Source organism: Acanthaster planci, linkage group LG02, assembly GCF_054643075.1.
Source record: "Acanthaster planci isolate LZ-2023a linkage group LG02, COTS_SCS, whole genome shotgun sequence".
Classification (NCBI taxonomy): Eukaryota; Metazoa; Echinodermata; class Asteroidea; order Valvatida; family Acanthasteridae; genus Acanthaster; species Acanthaster planci.
This window is the reverse complement of record NC_141778.1, coordinates 5,690,199-5,712,699: the sequence shown is the minus strand read 5'-3', so window position 1 is coordinate 5,712,699 and position 22,501 is coordinate 5,690,199. Positions and strand designations below refer to the sequence as shown.

The 22,501-nt window shown below is 38.9% G+C and overlaps 1 protein-coding gene across 3 annotated transcripts in view; it reads left to right on the top strand.

The window, feature by feature from the left end:
- The window catches only part of LOC110986216 (short transient receptor potential channel 7-like), a 43,220-nt gene that overhangs the window by 8,974 nt on the left and 11,745 nt on the right, over positions 1-22,501 (top strand). For 2 of the 3 annotated variants that reach the window (XM_022247913.2, XM_022247914.2), the window contains exons 2-4: positions 10,228-11,008; positions 17,623-17,856; positions 19,411-19,575. In XM_022247913.2, the coding sequence (XP_022103605.2) occupies positions 10,228-11,008; positions 17,623-17,856; positions 19,411-19,575 (1,180 nt within the window). Of the gene's footprint in view, positions 1-9,233; positions 9,390-10,227; positions 11,009-17,622; positions 17,857-19,410; positions 19,576-22,501 lie in introns of those variants that run through there. The other variant, XM_022247915.2, reaches the window with a different exon arrangement.

Genomic DNA, 22,501 nt, shown 5'->3' with positions numbered 1-22,501 from the left:
TGTGTGACAGACAATATGTTTGAGTTTCAGTTTGGAGTTGATTGTCTCTGCGTTCTTCATTACGTGTAGACTTCATTCGAGGAGGCGCTTACGTTTGCAGTGGTCAATAGAGACAATCTGCACGTTGCAGGCAGGCACGATGCGCCTTCTCCAACCTGATAATTATGCGTGAAATCAATGAAACCACGAAACGTTTTGATATCCGTCCATTTTTGTGAGAAGTGGCCGCAAAATCTGTATACCTTCACGATACGAAGAATGATGCGAAATTAAGCTCTGTTCAATAACATCAAAACGTTGGGTTAATATTACAGCGCAGGGAAAACTCACTCCCTATAGCAATGAGCTGTCAGGATATGTGATTTATTACGAGATAAATTTGTTGCAGGATATAGATGGCACACTGGAATCAACTCTCTGCTATATAATAATCATAAATAATAAATTGAAATTCATATTGCACAGTCCCCATGACATTGATCGTACGCGCATTACACAAAATATTTGTAATATATTAAAAAGAAGGCTAAGACCGCTTACCAAAAATACAACTGGCAAAATAAAATTATGTCTAAAAGAACAGTGATTTAAATTTACAATATTTAAAAATTAACATGAAACTTAGTTGAAAGCGAGTTTAAAAAGAGAGCTTTTTACTTTACGCTTAAACATAGAGAGGGATTGTGATTGTTGGATATCCGCCGGCAATTTATTCCATAACTCAGGGGCTGCATAAAGAAAAGATCTGCCTCCCATTGTTTTTAAAATGTTACATTTAGGGTATTCCAAGCGCACTTTATTATTAGAACTTAGACAAAAAGTAGTTGCCTTCCTAACACCAACAAGGTCACTGATGTACTTCGGAGACAAGCCGTGTAAAGCTTTAAAAGTTAAAAGAAGTATGTTGAAATCTATGCGGAATTTCCCTGGGAGCTAATGTAATTGTTATGTGGCTGAATTTCTGTGTGTTGCTAACAAGCCTAGCAGCTGCATTGTGAACTCGTTGCAATGTAGCCAATTCACAGGTTGGTAAGCCATACAAAATACTATTACAATAATCAAGTTTGTTGGTAATAAACGCATGGATAAGGGTGACTAATGGATCCTTGGACAAAAACGTACTTATACGTCTAATATTGTGCAGATGAAAAAAGGATATGGAACAAGTCTTATTAACATGAGTGCTTATACACAAATTTGAGTCAAACCTAGCTCCAAAATTTCTAACCGAGGAATTTGGAACAATGCTGGTACTTCCAATTTTAAGGTTGTCCACTGAAAGCTTAGCTAATTGTTGTTTGGTTCCAGTAATGAGAAATTCAGTTTTGTCATCATTAATCATTAATTTATCATGCCATATCCATGCTCGTATATCACTAATACAGTTTTCCATAGCCCTAATGGCTGCTGCCTGAGTGACATTTGAACCAGGTTTAAAAGACAAGTACAACTGAGTGTCATTAGCATAACAGTGTACATTGGGAATGTGTTTATCAACTATATCAAATAATTTAGATGCATAAATAGTAAACAATAACGGACCCAAACAAGAGCCTTGGGGAACCCCACAGTCCACTCCAAATGTGTCTGATAGGACTCCCAGTATTGAAATTCATTGACTTCTGTCGGCAAGGTAAGAAGCAAACCAATTCAGTGCTTTGCTGGAGAAGAACATTATGGTTTACTGTGTCAAATGCTGTGCTAAGATCTAATAGAACCAGCAGTGACTTGTTGAGAGTCCACGTTCAAAAGAATGTCCTTTTTAACCTTGAGAAGAGCGGTTTCATTGCTGTGAAGTCTCCTATACGATGATTGGAATGTTGGATAAAGTGAATGGGTAGTCATATGATTATGTACCTGCTGGAATACCGCCATTTCAACCAACTTTGAAACAAATTGAAGGCTGCTAATAGGACGATAATTGTTGAAACTCAACTCCAGGTTTTCTTTCTTAAGTAGTGGAATAACTAGAGCCTGTTTTCAATTTATGGTGAATACTCCAGAATCCAATGATAAATTGATCATTTCTGTAAGCACTGGAAGTACATCAAGCCAATTCACCACCAGTGCTGTTGGCATTGGGTCAAGGGAGCAGGGTTTTTTAGTTGCCCTGGAGATAAGAGAGATTGTGTCAGTATCCGAGAGTAATGAAAAACAATCCGATGTAGTCAATTATGTAGATGAATTGACTTCTGGAACTAGGGGGACTCCTGTGATGGAAACGACAGCGTTGTCAAGTCTATTGTAAATTCTGTTAATTTTTTGGACGAAGAGCTGTCCCATTTCATTTGCAAGAGCATATTTACTGGTGAATGGAGGTAATGGAACCTTGCTGCGGTGACCAAGAAGGTTCTTTGCGATCATGAACAGTTTACCTGGATCAAAATTGTTTTTCTTGATGAGGTTGGAATAGAAGTCCCGACGGGCCATTTTCATAAGATAACTTGTGCGATTTCTCCTGGTCTTGTAAGACATCAAATCGGATACATTCCCAGAATGCCTCCATTTCCGCTCTGCTTGCCGTTGCCATCGTTTTACAGCTTTTATTTCATCATTAAACCAGGGTACTAGTGGCCTGACTTTTAAGCGTTTTAGTTTGTATGGGAGCATGACGATCAAGCAGCTCAACTAAAGTAGAATTGTAACAGTCGACCAGGACATCCAGGTCATTCGGGGTTTCTTGACACAGCTTAGAGGAAACAAGATCCAATTTCAGTGCCTCGGTGTCAATTGATTTTATTTTCCTATTTGAAACATGCTTTGTAGGGAGGGAAGGTTTGACCATATTAATGTTGCAAAATACTGAAATGTTCCGAAAACAGGTGATCAATAGACGTGCGATCTTTGACAACTGTATCAATACGAGTAATGATAAGATCAAGCGTATGCCCATGTTCGTGCGTTGGGTGATCCACATGCTGCCGAAGGCCCATAGATTCAAGCAGGTCCAGCAGAGTCATGGAATCACGGTCATCAGGCACGTCCACATGCACATTTAAGTCACTAGTTATAAGTAAAGGTTCCGTTGACAAGAAAACCGATTCCAAATAATCACCAAATTCAGAAAGAAAAGTAGCAATTGCAATTGGGTGGTTGATAGAGTACGGAGGCCTTATAAACTATTGACACCCGCAGTTTAAACAGCTTGTAACTGACGATCCACTCGAAACATTCGAAAAAGTTCAGCTCACCAGTAGCCAATTGGGTTACATGTAAACCATTTCTGAAGAGAAGGCTAGTACCACCATCAGTATGGTTCATACAGGGATGATCCAGGAAAGTGAATCCAGTAGGTGTGATCTCAGCTTTATGGGCAGTGTCCATATCAGTAATCCAGGTCTTATTTAAACAATACAGATCAACTTTACTGTTAAACACGTAGTCAACGAATGCAGCTGATTTACTTTTCACTAACCTTGTATTCAAACTGCAAAGATTCAGCTGGGTATCGTAGTATATGAAAGCGTTAAATGCTTGTACCCGTGACAAGAAGCATACGCCTTGATAGACTGTACCCGGGACAGCGCACGTACGTGACTGTTCAGACCCAGAGCGAGGAAAACAAACATGTTTAAACCCCTGTCCGGTCTTTCTGATACAGAGGGAAATAAAAGAAAGGAGTAAGTGAAGCTCTTTTCAATTTTGTGGGAAAAGTAAGAGGAGCAAGAATCGTTAATAATGCACTGCGCACTTATATTATCCCGTTAAACTATACCGTGTAGCTGCGCTCCTGCACGCTCCATCAATGGCTGACGTATTCTCAACTTGTCTCAAGGCCTTACAGTATTTCCCCAACTGCATTTATGAATATTTTGCAATGGAACGTAGGCCTGTATTGGTTGTCCTAACCAATTTCGCAAAGTGGTAGTTTATTTGAGTACACTGTGCATTCATTTCCACCAAAATATATGACGATCACTATGAATACATGTACAAGGTTAAATTTTGCTATGAGAGTACAGGATTCCATTTCAGGTTAATGAAATTAAAGGGTAGCTGCAAAGAAATTGTTAAAATATAAACCTTTAAAATGCACCTTTACATCTCAGTCAACCGGATTTTCAAGTTTTGTTTCATTATATTAAAGGTATTTTTGCTGCCTATTTGGTTTTATGTTAATTATTATTTCCATATTCATGAGCAAAACTGCGATGTAATCCAAGGAAGACAGTCTGAATGTTGCATTGGTTTGTGCACAAGAAATTGCAGATTTTTAAAGGTTTTGCTGGCCTCATTTTCTTTTTTTTCGTTGTTGTGTAAATACCTACCAAGTATGCAACTCTTTTTCAGAAATGTTTAATTGAGTCAGTTTTGTGTTGAACAGAAGAATCCACGCACTGAAGCCTGTCTCAAATTCCCCAGATGACATCACGGCAACAGCGCCGCCAGTTGTAAAGGAAATCAGGGGCACTTTTCCTGTTTTAAAAATTATAATTTTCATACTTTAAGGATGAGTATAACATCGCAGAAAAATTGGGTATGAGAAAATTCATTCCATCTACGATTCATATGTTTGCGCAGAACGTTTCGCTTATGTCCAGTCAAATCCGTTGAAACTTTTCCTTTTACATTAACCATTCTATTAAATATTGCTTCGAGTGTCGTGCTACTATACAGCAAACCCAAATGACGTGTCTTTTAACTCCAGTCGTAAATCAGATCTGCGAGGCGTACATTAAATCTGTGTGTAAAACCCGTCTTTTTAAAGAAGCCTTTGCCATGCTCTACTAGAGTTGTAATGTGTATTTATATTTGTTTTTTTTTAATAATGTCTATTCATTAATTGTTCATTATCTGTGTATGTTTTAATATTGTAAATACTTCTTGTGTGATAGACTTCAGCAAATTTTTCACCAACCTTGTCTTGATGATTTACTGGGGGGCAAAGTTTTGATGTGTAGGCTATTTTGTCTTTCACTTTAATCTTGTATTTTCCTCTGGCATATTTTAATGTTGTAAAGCTCCACTGACACTCTAGTTTAAAGTGACGCTATATAAATGTAATTATTATTATTTATTACTATACTGTTCCCGGTCAATTTCGGAAAATGCGCCATCTAATTTGTAAAATAAAATGTCAATTTCAGAGTAGATTTTGAAAACGACTTAAAATCTGGTTTCATTTTCGCAATAACAAGCATTCGACTATCTTTCGCATCCTTCAAATCAAAGAATGTGCATTACATTTCATTAAAGAGGTTACAAATACGTGACTGGGATTTCGGATTGACCTATTCCTTGTCAATTACAACAAATGTGCATTCTTATTCGCTGAAAATCTGTCTTTTACCGTGTCGCTTGGAAGTGAGTATTCATTTTCATTGCTATAATTTAAGATCGCAAAATATACGTTCGATTTGATTAGAATATACACATTTGCACAAATCATGACAAAACTTTGAAAAAAAGTCATGTTACTCATTTATAGTATGTTTGTGATAAAATTATAAAAAATTAAGTTTCTATGATTGAAACGCAGCACAAGAAGGAAGGTTCCCTCAGCAGCGCCGGAGTTTATAGGTTTCCTACAATACTCGGTAGTTTCAATCATGAACATTCAAACATTTAACCAATCAACAAAGCACTTCTAAGAATATAACTTCTGTTGGCCCACAAACGAATTCTAATTCTTTACCAGGTATAAATAAATAAACACTTGGCGCGAAATCGCCTGCCCATTTTGCGAAATAGCTTGAGATCAAATGAAGATGAATGCTGGATAGCAGAGATGCATTCGATTTCGCGCAAAAATGAATGTCAATATACTAAACCAGTGCAATATCAGGGAATTGATTGCGGACTCTATAACACTGAATACAACCTCCTTGAAGTAGAATTTTTATTTGTTAAATAAAAATAGGAATATGAATGTTCGTTCTATTTCGCTTGAAAAGGAATGCTGCTGTTGCTAATTCATTCACACATTTCCGAAAATTGGCTGGAAATATCATGAAAGTCTAAGTCTTGTAGTGCATAATTGGCTGCATATACACAACTATGATCATAATCAGGAAACAAATGTAAAGTTGAGGCCTAAGAAAGTTGTGTGGCTTCTATCTTTTTTTAATATTCTGGATGTAAACACCGTTTTATCTGGAATACCATACCGTCCAGATACAACTCCAATTCCGTAAGATTAAGTGAGAAGATTTTGGTGAGAAGTCTGTAGAAGTCTTTCACACTGTACTCCGCGTTTTGTGTTTTACCTCGACCCCTGGGAAGCTATTCCCACTGGTATTTACGCATAAGAAACATTCTTGTAGTCGCATAATGTCGATAAATTGCAGGCAGTCTGCATCATTCAACGGTGCATAAATACATGCATTGTTCCGGTTAGCACTAATAGATTTCGTCATTCCCACTGACGGACCCCTCCTTGGTACATAGAAATAGATTAGGTACCGCATGTCGATAAGTAATGAGCCGAATAGGGGATAGGGCGAGAGACCTAATGGCTAAAATAAAACTTAACATAAAATAAAGATAAAACTTTCTGTTATGGAAAAGGATTTACTGTATATTTTCCAAGGTCCGACGTTAACCACTACCAACACACAGTTCGACCACATGCACACACTAAGTAAAGTGTATATTTGAAAAATATTTCCCTAAGATCCCAGAGACTCTTTTAGGAGAGTGGGCCAGGCCAACATTCCAACATTCTTGTTGGAAAAGGAGGTATGACGTTTTGCCAATTGCAAGCTCCAAAACATAATGGTCTGAAATCTTCGCTATTTCCCTTTGAGCTTAAAGGAACAGGTTGGAAGACATTAAAATATTGCATAGTCGGAAAACTATTTCCCCTCCTATACGACATTATGATCAGAAAAGCCAACGTCTGGTGTCCTCTAACTACCACACTAGACCAGTATCATGGGTGTATTTGGTAATGACGCAGCAAGTGACATCGCAGATTTCAAGTATATAAGACTACTAGAAGACACATATACATGTATTTTATCAATTGACGTCTGATGTAGATATAGAAGAATGAAGAAAAAACACTCTTGGAAGAGCCATAACGAGGGTCAACTCTTTTTCGGTTGGTTTTCCACCATTTTTAGAATAAAGGTTGCATCTTTTTGAGTGACTTTTGTTCACTCTGATCCAGAGTGAACACCACTGTCAAGGGGAAGGTAATCACCACTCCAGGCCTTGCAGAGACCAATGTTAAGAACATTTCAAAATGCAATAAGTGATGTCTTCCGTTCTGTTGCATTTAGAGAGTGCGTCCATGTTTGTTGAACGCGAATAGGAGACATCGTCATAGAACGTCATAGCAGAAAGACAGTTGTTAGGCCTTAAAATATTGACTCGATCTGACATTATTGGCCCCTCGCGACCAGCTAATTACTTGCCTGTCAGGGGAGTGATGACGCACGACCCTGTCCATATAGACTGACGAGCTGAACTCAGCAAAGATGCACATCACGCTAAATGACAGAAATGTTCAGTGAAAGGAAGAAACGTATAAAGGAAATATGAAACAAGGCAAACCAGAAATATGTGTTTCGATGAGGAAACAAACCAGACGCAACTGCAAATCCAGCATCAAATTTTCGAGGGGGCCAAAACTTTTTAAGGAAATTTCGGATTTTTCATGTGTCCCTTTACTAGTATACTGCCTTTGATTAGGCTAATTTGGGACTTTTCAAACGCTTTTGAAAGGAAGGAATACTTTGGCCAGTTTAGGAAATGTTCCTTTTTGCTTGGGGGCATGGTACCTGTTTGCTGTCTGGATCCATCAGTGACCAAATACTAAAGGATATGATCAGTTCATAATTTCGCGAAGTCTGTATAGTGGTTGAATGAAACAGTGTTCTGGCTGCAGCCCTTCCAACAATAAAACATCACCAAAAATGCCAGTGGTCGTATTTTCGACAAAAGAATTAAATCAATCGATGCATCAATTGTGAACATTGAAAACGTCATAACATTGTCAAAATCATCAAAAAACGCTACAGCAAACAGACACGTAAAGTTGATTCAAGGACTTTGCCTTGACCCTGCATGCATGCTTGTCTGAATCTTCCTAAGTTTTTTTCAGTTTTCTTTTTCAGACAGATTCATTTTATTCATGATCTCGTCTACGGATCTCAATTTGGGAAGAGTTTCAGGCAGTTTATATTGTCATAGAAGGGCAGTTCGAGTAAATGATCTTTGTGTACAACTTAACTGTTTTTGTTAAACTTTTCAATTTTGTTGTGCCATATAGTTCCATTTAAGACTTTTTTTATGTAAATGGTAATTCGAATGTTTATGAGCAAATGTTCGATGTCATTGAAGGCAGAAACCTTGGAGCTGTAGCTGTTTCTACACCCAAATTCGTCCGAATCTTGGTTTAATTTTGCTGAAGTTTGTTCACGCTGATGATTTTTTGGTTTCAGTTATGACAGGTTGAAAACTCAGTTAATAAGGTTTTCTGACAAATATTTGTAATGGGCAAATTTCTCAAGAGGTTCCTGTAAAACATGCAGTTTTTCTTTGTCGGGAAAAAGAAAAGTAAGTTTCAGTTGCTTTAAACGAGATATCAGGCAGTTTTCTTATCTATGAAGAGGTGCCAAAACTACCACAAAATATGGTCCCAAGTAAAATTCCCATTTTACACACACTTTCACGTCCGTTAAATTGTCTTCTATTCGTGCGAGGTACCCTCTCCTTGAATCCCTACAGCATGTTCCAAAAATCAGTCGTTGCTTTTAATGTAATACCGAACAATGCGATGTACCCAGCAGAAGTATTACTTTTTAATTTGAAAGTTGTCATTCGTTTCTGCTTTGAAGATAAATGAAAAAAACCTCCCTTTTTTACAGTGCTGCAGGAGTGGGTGAGCAGAATTGAACGATCGACGGGGTAGCTTGAACAGAATTTTCCCGGCCAAAGCATTTTGACAAGAACTGTATATTTTGTTACTTTCTTGCTACCTTGACCTCCTCGGCAACAGGTTGGAGTTAGTGTAGTACATTAAAATTGCAGGGTTTCTGTGAGACTTGAACATTATGTTGGTGCCTGCAGCATATACCTGCTATACGAAACAACGTCGTATCTCTACTGCCGTCAGGTTTTTCGACTGAGCTCCTTTAATATTACAAGCAGGCCGGTATTTTTGCTGGTATCATGTTTTATGCTCGGTTGACCATATTTCCAATGTCGACATTACAGTATCTGTAAACACAATGGCCCTACCTCTACGCGTAACAAAGACATGGTATAGCCTATATACTGCGAATTTCTCATAAAAACCGCTCGATTGTGCACTATCGCAGACAGCGTTGCCATAGGTGAACAGGGCTAGGGACGCGATGATAGCGTGATATATTACAACGATGACACCTTCATTGTGGCACTGATTTACTGGCGCCGTCTCTAAGGGCAGTAGAAGGAAAATGGCAAGTATAATGTTTCCCTTTTTCAAGTGCCAGATATCAAAGGGTTTGGGGGTTTTCTCATCTGGGAGAGCATTCAGTAGCCATGCATGCAGAAGTCTTGACGTCTCTTTTCATGTTGGCCTTAATAAGGAGGCCAACATTCCTCAGTCGTTGAATAATTTCTCTGATGAATCAACCGGCTACCAGTACATTAATGGCATATGTAATTGCAAGTGACGTTAACGGTGTATGACAAAAAGGAAGAAGGTAATGCCATTACCGATATGGAAACAGTGAAAATATCTCATCCAACGCAAAGGGTTTAGGAACTCCGTTTGAAAGACGGAAAGAAATTTTATGGCAGTTTACTGATAGCAGACATGCAAATGGTTGCTTTTAAGAAGATCAATCATCATATCGTGGTATAGTTTTCTTCGTGTTTATCTCCCTCAACTTGTAATTCGAATTCTAATCTACCAATCTGATGTCCGTCCCAACTTGGAGGACAGTGGATTGTTCCCGGGGATATGCATAACTACAAATCCATGGTTACTTGACATCGAAATTTCCAAGGTCAAGCTGCAGGATCCCGTTTTCAAGAAAAGTTGGTAACTTGTCGGCTTATTTGAGCTTACGCCTGATTGCTACGGTCCTGTCAAGGCTTTGAGGTAGTTTAATGTAATTCCACCTCATGATATTGTCATTTTAATTGTCACATCAATAAACTGCTTTTCTCTCCTATTTACTAGTGCTCCGAATTCAACAGTGCAGTTTCTAGGTGCCGTCAGTGAGGCTGCTTCATTGGACATTTACCTTGATGCTGCTTGTTTGGACTAATTTTCATTTTGTGTGTTTGCAGGGCTCACCGGCAGGGCAGGGATAATCTTTCCAACCGTGCCCCGCAAGGACTACACGCCATGAGACGGAAAGCCTACGATTCTGTGCTGGCCTCCCTTGGTAGCAATCAACACGAGATTCTAGAAGAGGACGAGGTTCGCTTTTTGCAGGCTGTAGAATTCGGGGATCTACCTACCACCAGGGCCATGTTAGAGCGACCCGACATCGTATCCCGCCTGCTCAAATGCACGGACTACAAAGACAGGACATGCCTCGAGATCGCCACTGAGAATGAACACTTAGATATCGTAGAACACCTGATACGAGCTTTCGGCAGACAACTCCCGCTACAGTGTATTAATGAATCATTAATGCTGGCCATCAGCAAGGGTTACCTGCGGATAACGCAGACACTTCTCACTCATCCTATGTTTCAAAAGAGTAAAGATAAGTTCCGGCTGGGCAGTTTGACCAACTACTTCCAGCCAAAGAATAACTCAAAGTTTGACCAAGACATCACCCCTATTATGCTGGCCGCACACTGCAATGAGATTGACATCATACGGTTGCTACTTCACAGAGGCGATTCCGTCAAGAAGCCTCACCACTCACTCTGCGAATGCACGTCTTGTTACAACAAGCGACTCTTTGACCCATTGAAGCATTCCCTTGCGGGTATTCATGCATACCGTGCTTTAGCAAGCCCGGCTTACATATCGCTGACCAGTCGAGATCCCATCCTCAGTGCCTTTCTACTTAGCCAGGAATTAATGCAACTCTCAAAAATTGAAAAGGAGTTCAAGGTAAGCCTTTTGTCAGAATTTCTCAGATACGCATATAAAATATTGATCGGATGAGTTAACAAAAAAGACGGTGTGTTTTCCCCACCGTGACTCATGTATAGATCCGATGTATCCCGGTTGCACTATATCCCGAAGGATGTGTTGTACTCAAAATTAGACTGAGCTGTGTAGCTCCTCATACCCTGGTCAGATGGAGCTTAATACAGTATTCTTCAGTGAGGGAAGTCAACAAGTCGCTTATCTTATTAGTCAGTAGACCACTAATCAACTAAGGGGAAAGCAGAATCCAGAAAACAGAATAAAGCACATATCATGTTGTACAAAAATTGGAAGTGTTGTAACAAGTTAATTTACTTTATGTGTGCGATGTGTACACATCACAACTGTGAAGGTAATATCAGGAGTAGGTCAAAACCTGTCAGAAAGGGGGCGCTTCTTTTGGAGATGCCCGGCGGATATTTTGCCAGATGTGTGTTTTCCCCACCGTGACTCATGTATGGATCCGATATTGCACTATATCAACTCGACACAGAACTACGGCACAGCATTATCAGTTCTAGAGAAAGGGAAATATGGAGCACAATATGAAATGTCCTACAGCTAAAAGAAAAGTCTGCCAATGGAGAACTTAACATATAGCCACTTTTCAAAAGGATAAATGTTTTGAGGACGAATGATTCTCAAACCGTATTGAAGATAAAGATGTAAAACAAGTTGATAAAAGGGAGATATGTAAGGGCTGCGTAGCACTGTGATCAGAATATCGACGAGAATATAATATCAAATCAGTGCTCTGAAATATGTGATAAAAGGGAGGACGGTTTTGTATAGGTCCTGCGAAAAACGTAATGAGGACAGAGAGGCCAAAGATGGAGCAGGCGAGCAGACAGTAGCCGTCAGAACCCGACCGGACTCTCCATCGCCGCTAAAAAATGAGGCTTTTAAAACAAAATGCCATGTTCGGAGCCAATACATTAAAATGGGAATGCATGTTGGTGCAATATTGACAGCTTCAGCATCATTATGCAGGGTTGGCACAAAAGAACGAAAACAGAGAGTTCCGTTGAGCCTTAGGGAAAGGGTGAGAGATGAGTTGATCGAATCTGAAGGTTTTTATTTCAGCCCTTTCCCGTTGGAAAACATTAGTTTTGAAAGGTTATTTAATTTAATGCCAAAAGTTTTTGCCTTGATGAATTTTGGTTCATTGAGAAGGGGGATGCTCAATTGTAAGCGCTATCCACTCCACTTGAGCCTCACTTATTTGCGTGATGGCTGTATTACATTATGCTATGATGTATCATTTCCTGCGTTCTTCTGATGGAATGTTTTGCTTGGAAAGCCTCTTTTATTAACAGTATTGGGAGGTCGAATCGGGTACCATCGGTCTGTCGAATCGGGTGCCTCCATCGGTCTGTCTTTGGGACACATCCCACCAGAGTTCATGCTATTAGTTTCAGTTGAATTAAATTGTGTTGGATACGTTGGATCGAAACCTATGTATTTTGTTCGTCGAGCTTCCTTTTTTGTGTAGTCATATTGGGATAGGTGACCACAGAAGATTTTTACTGACCCACATGGAGCTATTGTTTCATTCTGGACGCAAGAAACGCGGAGACGGTCCCAGACGAGACGCAGAAGGTTAACCGCTCTAAATATATTCAATCTTGCAACACCGCGCACCATTCTAATGATCGACATTGTTGAGCCAGGAAAAATTGTGCCATTCCTCGTCGTGTATATGCGAGCATTAGTCTGTCGATTCGCTGTAGACAAATTCAAGCAGAATCAGTCCGCGAACGTAATTACAAAACAACAAAAGCGTTCGAAAGCGAGGTCATACAAGATGGCGGACGCACCTTCGGCGCCAGACATGGAGCCATTAACCTGAGCTCAATAATAAGATATTAATTGTGTCGCACACTTCACTGAGAATACTGCAAAGATATTCCGCCTTCTGCGTTTGTTGCATTTCTGTGCAAACTATATGCATAGGCTATCTGATTTAAGGTCAATTTAACACACATGAGGTAAAATCTTTAATAAACTCGATGGATAGATATAGTCAATGTAAATGCCCTTAGACTTGAATGAGAAATTCGATCTCGAATATGCACTATTATACTTGGCGATTTGAAATGCGAGTGCAGCATTCTGATTCCTTCTCCTTTGTGGCAACAGCGAAGAAATCAAATTCGTCTGAAATTTGCCAAATAATGTAAAGTAATATGGAGTCGTTTTTTATGTGTACTCATTTCGAAAGTTACACCGGAAACAGCCTGACATACTAAGAGGAATCTTTCTCAGAGGCAGACTGTCTCCATTTTCACAAACAGACAATTTTTTAAACAGAAGGATGGCAGAATATGCTTAAATTTGTATCAAAATACAAATAGTTAAATGTTAAATGATATTAGGAAAATGCATTTAGTATGATGACTGTTTTTATTGTCTGATGATTAAAGGGTCCGTGAAAAGTGGTTTTATATGTTGTAATTAGAAAGTATACATTTTTAACGATATCCAGAATGAAAAAGTGATTGTTTTGATAAATAAATGGGAGAAAACAAACGTCAACTTTTTAAGCCGCCCCCCCCCATTGACATAGAACATTTGCATATCTGCGACGTACATTTGATAAGACATCGTCGCGCGCCGCTAGCGCGTCAATGCACATCTCAGATCGAGTTCGGAAAATTCAGTCCAGTGTAGGGTGTTTCAGAGATCGTGCCGATCCCAGTTGTGTTACTGCAGGCAGTGGCAACACCTGTAAACTTTCCAACCAAAGCGTAATTTTGACGAATTTGGACATCAAAAATCAGGCTGACTGGGGGCAACTAGTCACAACTGTCAGGGAGCTTCAAATCGCGCAGTGCGCATTTCGAGTCACAGTGTTTTCCTCCGAACACGAAAACTCGTTTTTCTGAAGTCGGACGCCGTGCCCACGATCTGCGGGAAATTTAAAAACAATAAAAACAAAATACAAAAGAAAAAAAACGCCCATGAGCAAAGATGAAGTGAAGCTTTAATGAAACGCGATGACAAAGGGTATATTTAAAATTGTACGTGTCAATATCCAAGTTTCTCTCGGCTTTAGACGAACCAAAAAGGTGCCTGGCTATAATTTGGGTTCTCAAATGTACGTCATCCATAATGTCATCATTTTTGAGGATTCAAACATTCACTTGAGGGGTCAGTACAATGAACCACAGCAAAGGGAAAGGTATTCCTTAACCCCTATTGTGTTATTTGCATATTAATCAAGTTTGCCCACGGAGGTCTTTGTGGACCCTTTGATAAAATAACCGTATGAAATTAATATATTACGTTTCTTAAAACATTCACTGTGCTGTGAAAATCGTCCATTTAGAACTGAAAGGAAACTGCACAAGTTCGTGTAGGGAATAATACCGCAATTTGATGACATTAAGTGTTTTGTCAGTATGGTTTTCGCAGTACTGGGTGTCCTTCATGCGAAATGGTCGGCTTTTAATTTTTGATTGAATCCGTCTCCTTGTAACTCGTCTGTACGTCGTGTAAACACGCTCTGCCCTCGAATAATTGTCGATCGGTGGGCAGGATTAACGTTCAAGGTGATATGAGCTGTACAAGTTTGCAATTAAAGACGTGTCCCTTACTCGTGTTTATACAAGTCTAATACCTCACGGATTTGCTAAAGTGCCTGTCAATATAGAATGGCATCGTAAGACAAGATGATACAACACATGGATTAAAAACTAAATTAAACCTCTGCACCATGGACAACGAAATGAATGTCCCCTGACCGAATTTAAAAACACGCTATCCAGCTTCACACATCATCTTTTGTGCATTCCGTTCTGATAGGCCTAGCCTTCCTATTCTTCAAGTTCACATTCTACAGGTGAATGCATTGCCTAAAATGGAATAAACATTAGCATTAAAGTCGCCATCCATAGCATTCTGCCACACTGGATTATTTATGCTGCATACCCTGCCGAATTTGTCAAACTGGAAGCCAATTTTCGAGCACCCATCAGTATCGAACGAAACTGAATGACGATTAAAGACCAGCCAAACCAAACTCAGACGAAAAAATCAATTCCTGTATAGAAGTGCACCATGATAATTGTGTTTGCCTATAATGAAAAAAACGTTCTACAAATTAGAATAAGCACAAGATGCATTTCAATTGGCCGGGGCACTCCGCGACGTGCTGTTCATCGTTCAAATTAGTTTTGGGGCTAGCTTTTTCCGACATGTGTGGGTTAACTGAATATGCTTATGGGTCATTCCGAGTCAGACCAACACGCTTTTTGACCTTAGGTCTTCAGATTTTGATGAAACTTGCTGTGCTTGAAGACATCAATGAAATATAAATAATTGCCAATTTTTAGCGGAATCTGCATTTCCATGTGGTCAGGGCAGAGGTAAAAAAATTGACAGTTTCACTTAAAAATCCACCCTTTTAGTAAAACCCTCTCATTTTTTATCGAGTATATGCAAATGTGGTATCGAAATAATCAGATGAATATGCTACTTTCACTGATGTTGTGGAAATTTAGCTTTGTGAATCAATAGTCAAAATAACCTTTGACATGCGCCTGTGACCTTTGACCCCATTAAAAAAAGTATCACTTTAAAAAATTTTAAACCAAGTGTTTATGAAAGTATGGTTCCTGCTTTAGAAGAATCCGCTTAAATTTTTCTGGGGTATTTAAAAATCAAAAATGTGGCAATTTTCTACAGTCGATCAGCTTCGAATAATTATGTATGTAATCCTAATACAGGAATTCGTACCCAAGCAATTTATGCTTTAAAATGAAATTAATCCTAAGGTGTATGTAAAATTATGTATTGAAATCGGAGGATTTGGGACTGTTAGGTTTAATAAAGTTTTAAATGGTTTTAAGGGCCAGAGAAATATGTCACACAAAATGATCATGTCATGTGAGGAGCCCGTTTTAGGAACATAAGGTAATTGAGTTTGAATATACAGTACATATGAGGACTGAGGAGCTGTCATGTATTGACTGGGCTAAACGTAACACCCGAGGGTGCTAAACTACATGTACTTACTACACTTACCCTTCGACCTTGCATAGCCACAATTGAGTACATGTAAGTCAACAGTGTTGCACAAATTTCAACCCTACCCACAGTGCATTTTTTCCAGAAACTGAGCCTTCAAGGGTTTTTAGAGTAACTCTTTGCAGCCATTTTGACATAATTTTTGCATATAGCCAAGAACTTCAAATGACCCCAACAACAAAACCATAAACTTCACATTAATGCTTCAGGTTTAGCCCCCCCCGTCGCTTTTAGAGTTAAAACTTATGCATTGTTTTGCGAATACTCCAACTCTTTGGAAAGAGTGTGAGAATCTGAAGCTAGTCTCGCTTTTTTTTTTAACTGTAGCCAATTTCTCTTTCAACTGTTCCAACATTTCATCTGGGGTTAGGCTGTTGGCAGTGGAACCTGTTGACTTCCAGGTATAAGACCGAGATGCTGATATTCTTGTAAATTTCTACCATAATGTTCACGAGTCTTAACCCTTTGGCATACACCGTACCTTGCTTGGGTGTAATTGGAGGGGATCACAGCATTTCTGCTGATTAGCAGAATACAACCTTCCAAGTTGTTGGAAATGTGATAACATGCGCTGCTTAAAATGATTCATAACCCAATCTGATGAGACGTTAACGCAGTAATTGATCATGGCTGGGGGAGTGATGTTCAGTGTCGTCAGAACAAACATCTACTTCACTTACGTACTTTCCCACTGAACAACCGAGCCATTGTTTTATCCTACCATATGTCTACTCATTCCAAACACGACAGATCACTTGAAAAATAATCCTTAAAATAGGAATGCCCACCTTAAATCCTCTTGACACCCATTCGAAACCCACAAGAGTTTCTGCTTTACCCGTACAGGCGGCTACACAACACAACATTCTTTCATGCAGGCTATTCTCTTTGTGAAAGAAAATCGGATTTGAGGGTAACACTGTTGACTTGTATGTGCTCAATTGTGGCCGTGCAAGGTGCAAGGGCGAGTGTAGTAAGTACATGTAGTTTATCACCCTCGGGTGTTACGTTTAGCCCATTCAAAACATGACAGCTCCTCAATCCTCGTATATTCAAACTCAATTACCCTGTGTTCCTAAAATGGGCTCCTCACATGAAATGATAATTTTGTGTGAAATATTGCTCTGGCTCTAAAAACCATTTAAAACTTCATGAACCCTTACAGTCCAGAATCTTCCAATGTCAATATCATTTTACGTACACCGTAGGGTTGATTTCATTTTAGAGCATAAGGTGCCTCGGTAAAAGTTCCTGTTTGATTTTAGATTTTAGATACCCAAGAAAGATTAAAGCGGAAACCTAAAGAGGTTTTGCGTGGAAGCCATCTTGTAGGGCAGTTCTTTTGTCCCACAGGGAAACCTCCTTTTTGCCCACCCTTTCGAACAAAAGCACTGACCTGCAAGTTGGCAGCCATGCAAACCCTCTATTAGTATTCTGAAAGCAGTGCATTGTAAAAATAGTAAAGTTGATAATTGGAGAAACCTTCACACAATTTACAAGATGTTAAGTGTTAACTATAATAACAACTTACATCTACATTATCACAGAATGAATACAGGGATCTTGCCAAGCAATGCAAAAAGTACGCATCCGATCTCCTGGATATGTGCCAAAACTCGCAGGAGGTCCGTACCATTCTCAACCAGAGGGGTAACACCATGGAGGGTTTTGCCCCGGCAGACTCTGAGGAACAAATAGACGGTGAATTCAGCCCTGACACGGAGACTACCGACAACGATTTGGCGAGACTACGGCTTGCTATCAAGTACTACCAGAAACAGGTAAAAGGTCAACAACATCGTCCATACAGATGGAATGACAGTATACCCCAATAGTAAAGGTATATGATATTAATTTGTCTGGATTGCTTTACATATTAGGACCTCGAATGGGAGTGAGTTTCCATTTGCTTTTCTGAATAATTTCATTCCCATCCGGACAATTTTATATGGGCATTAAATAATTTCTTACATTTGCATTAAACAGCTAAATAGACATATAAAACATAATGTGAAACTTACAAGGTACGTTATAAACTAAGTTTTCCTTGCCAAATATGATCAGGTGGTCATATCGAAGGGAATCGTGGTTCCTCTTAGATTTTCGAAGTTCGTGTTCGTTTTCAGACTTGAGACTTCATTTTGAAATTGAATACCTAATTGAAAGAAAGACCCAACTCCAACAAAACCTTTTTTGAGTTCAAAAGAAAAATGAATATTTTTGAAGGAGTTGTAAAAGAAATCAATTAACTATCCTAGGTTAAAATGGTAGAGTTGGGCCTTTCGTTTAATGAGGTATTCAATTATCTTAAATTGAAGTTACCCCATTTGCTTTTGGGGGTGGTTCTAAATTTGAAAAAAAAAACTTGTTTGCTACTATTATCCTTTCAGGGACGGCGCTAGAACAACATTTTAAGGGGCCAAATATCGGGTTTTTCAGAAGAAAGGAAAATGAAATACACCAAAGAAACTCAACTTTCTCGCATTATTATTTTTAAAAGATTTTTTGCCTCCTTTTTGGGGGTAGAGGTGGACCGCCATAGCCCCATTGCCACCGGATGCACCCCTAAATACTCTTTTGCATCTTTGAAGGGATTAGAAGTGGCTTGTTCTCAATAATGTATAAGCTGTTTGAGTATTCGACTCGATACCTCGTTGAAAGTGATATCTGTCAATTAATACGCTCCTGCCAGGATTATCTAAACAAAATTTCATGTGGCTTTTTAAACATCGCATTTGAGCGCTTCAATCAAAGGTTAAGTGTCAACATTTGAAAATTTCACAAACTGGTCTGTAGTGCTTGCGACTTTGAAGGTGACCAAACTATTTAGGAATTCTTAGCACTTTTTTTTTTGCCTCTCCGAGGTGTGAGCCTACTTTTTTAGGCCCAAGGGAAGGAACTGAACTAGTCCCCCAAATTTCCTTTCTTTTATTATTTAAAAAAAGAAAGAAATTTGCTGCCCTTAGGGGGTCATTGCCCTGTCCCCCCCCCGGCCCTCCATGTTCTAGCAATAAATGTCCACACCATAACCAGAGAAAATCAGTCAGACACTGCATGCCTTCAAAATGAAAAACCAAGAGGTGAGAAGTGATGTAAGATCCTATTTTGAATTCCTTCGCTTCCATTTCAAATATGCTTGCCCCAAAAGTGGCGAATTCGATTGACTAAAGCGCATCTGAAAGCAATCTGTTAAGTTGAATACCTCACGCCATATACCTAAACAGACATAAAGTGATCTAACTCACAAACCTGCTACGGTATTCACTCGTGGCATGTCATTGTGTTGAGACGTTGGCTACAGCAATCATCGCCATTGTGTACCTCTCTTTTCTTAGTTTGTAGCGCATCCTCATTGTCAGCATCAACTTGCTACAATGTGGTACGACGGGTTCCCTGGCTGGAGACGAAGCGGTATAGTGTACAAGATTCTCATTACTCTCCTCATTCCACTCTGCTTGCCATTTCTAGCAATTGCCTACTGGGTGGCACCCACATCAAAGGTAAATCTTCATTATCGCGCATATTTCTTTTAAACAAAAACACTGATAGCCGCTTTGTTTGATCACTATTTTCGATTGGACTTTCTTCGTACCGACACTGCACAAGCGAAATCTAGGCCTACTACATTTGAAGGAAGAGGACATTTCTTTTACTTGTGCAGTACAATTATATAAAGAGAAAAAAAATGTTAGAAATCAGATGGAAACAATTGTGTGTTGCCGTCCACACTTTGGTCATTTCTCGTTGGTAAAAGGTCCGTATGTGGCGTAGACATATTTTCCTTCCATGCAGCGGCATTCAGTAGAAACAAAATGACGTATTGCGCGATGGGAATATAAATCAAAGATGGCGGACACGATCGTCAGTAATGTGAGCCTTCGCGCGACTTTAGACGGAGCAAACTTGCGGTCTCGTGGAAGCTTGAAAAAATGCAGCTCCAGCGTTCGTCTTGTTAACAACAGTTAACAGGAACCATTTTGGAAAACATAGGCCTAGGCCTTCTCGATTTCAGGATCTTTTTGACATGGCGCATGATGTTAGCAATAGCGTGGTACTGTCGTCCCCACCTTTCACCCACAATGCACCACAGTTAATATTGCGTTACCTCATTATGTTTAAGGTCTATTCATTTGTTCATTTGTCCGATCAATTTAGTTTTTCAGTCTTGTGAAAGGAAGGTGAATTGGCCTCTTTTGAATAACATTCTACTAAACAAGTTATGAACACTATTCCTATTCCACACATCCTTTTGGGTTAAGTGTGTTGAGGAGTGGCCTTTTTGAAATATTTAAAATTGTCCATGCTTTTCTGGAACTGTTGCTTTGATGTCATAGCGATCAAATTTAGAATTTCGTTCGAACTGAACTTTTCCAGCAAAGAATACTTACATTTTCCCAAACCATTGGCCAAGAACATAATTATAGGGGCCTACTCAGTTACATTTTAATTAAGTGGACAAACATTTTTGACAATGCTGCATTAAATTTCTAATACACCATTGACATTACTTTGGATAGCAAAGACGAATTTGAAAAAAAATATGCCTACACAAAATATAAGATACGGATGAAGAATTTATTTTCAGAATTTAAGGACTTGATATTCAGGTCAGAAGGAATATAGCGCACTTGTAAAAGAATCCATACCGGCAAAGGAACAAAATGACACCTTGAGTTAAAAATTACAGAAAATTATACAGATGAAAAATACAGTTTCCTAATTAATTTGTTTCTTCGTTACATTTTATGGTACTTTTCGTCCATTGAATGCATGTATGATTAGCAATAAGCGTCCAATTCAACAAGGATTGAGTGCTACTTCATGGAATGATGTACTGTCTAAACTGGGGCGTCAAAAAGCAAATTAGAATGTCCGTAAACGAAACAGAAGGATATGAAAATGAATAGGTACCAAACAATTAACAACTTGTCTTTTGTACGAGGTCCTAAAACATATTTGAATATAATTCTGATCAGTTTAAGCAAGAAATAGAAATAAATTTAAGGAAAATTAATGTAGTTAACGTCAAGGTATGCTCTTGACCGACCTTTTCTTGAATTGCAATGCGTAATTGTAGTACATGTAATTTCCTCAATTAAAATGATCAGTACGCTTTTGTAGGGTGCTCGTTTGAATTATTTGTAATTTCAAATATGAAAGGAGACCTTCCACAACCAAGATCTTGAATGTCACGAAACGGCATGTGCTATTTCAATGTCTAGGCCTATTACAAAGGAACCCGTCAAATTGGCATTTATCTTCGAGGGTTCATGTCGAAGAGATTGGGCAGGTCTGGTTGTTCCTGCGGTTTTATTGAGTTATTCATTACTACACGGGCTCAATTTAATTTATTTGCCTCATTCATTATAGATCTACATAACCGTAATTGAATTCTACAAAAGAGCGCGGCATCATGGCTATTCTCACCCATTCTCGTTTTCATTCACGGACACTTTGGCGCAATGGAAACTCAAAATGGACAAAGAGAGATGCAGAACATGCAACAGTAGACTGTAGACTATAAATAATCAAGTATATTTACACATAAGTGCACTGTGTTATTATTTGCATCATTCGTCATCCATCGTCGAATTAATTGCGAGTTTTGTGTCAATTTTATAACGCATCTTCGATTATTATTGGCTCTACGCCTTAAGATTTAGTTTGAGGGCAAATAATTGCCTTCTTTTATCATTCTTCATTGCGTTTGCAGATAATTGTTTGACATACTAGATACCTGTATCTGAATGTTTCAACTCATTTGCGCAAGTGTTTCCTGCCATATGAGGACAGGTAGAAATAGAATATGGCGAAATGCTTCTATTTTAGGTATAAAAGTTATTTTTTAAATAGTCAACGTAATAAAAATCAAAATTAAGGACAAGTGGAGATCAAAACACAAAATAATACAACGAAAATTTGAGAAACTTTTTTAAAATATCATAATTAAGTAATGCAAAAATGGGGGGAGCAATCTTTCTATGAGCATATTTTCGCGAAAAATACTCAAAACTCAACAAAACAGCTTTGAAAAACTTTGGCCAATTTCTGGAGGTATCGGAGAAATTCTTCCCTTTTGGGTCACTTGGCCGTGGCGGCTATCAGATCTCGAATGCTCGATATTTTTTGGCGACCAAAAGATATCGAGTATTTCGACCATAAAGACAAGCTACAAACGCTTGCTTAGAAGGACAATTCGGGGTCGTCAAAGACTGGGGAGATTCAGAGAGGTGCCAGGTGCTCCCGTTTTGTTAGATTTCAAATTGTAAGGAGGCTAAATTGTAATAGTCATGAAATAAGGAATTTTGAAATGTGCAATTTTGCGCAAAACTAATTGTGGCTGCATTGACCTGGGCTAATATAGCGCGTGCGTGTTTTGTTCCAGAATGACCGTCCTTTTTTCTTTTCTTTTTTTGAATTGCTGAA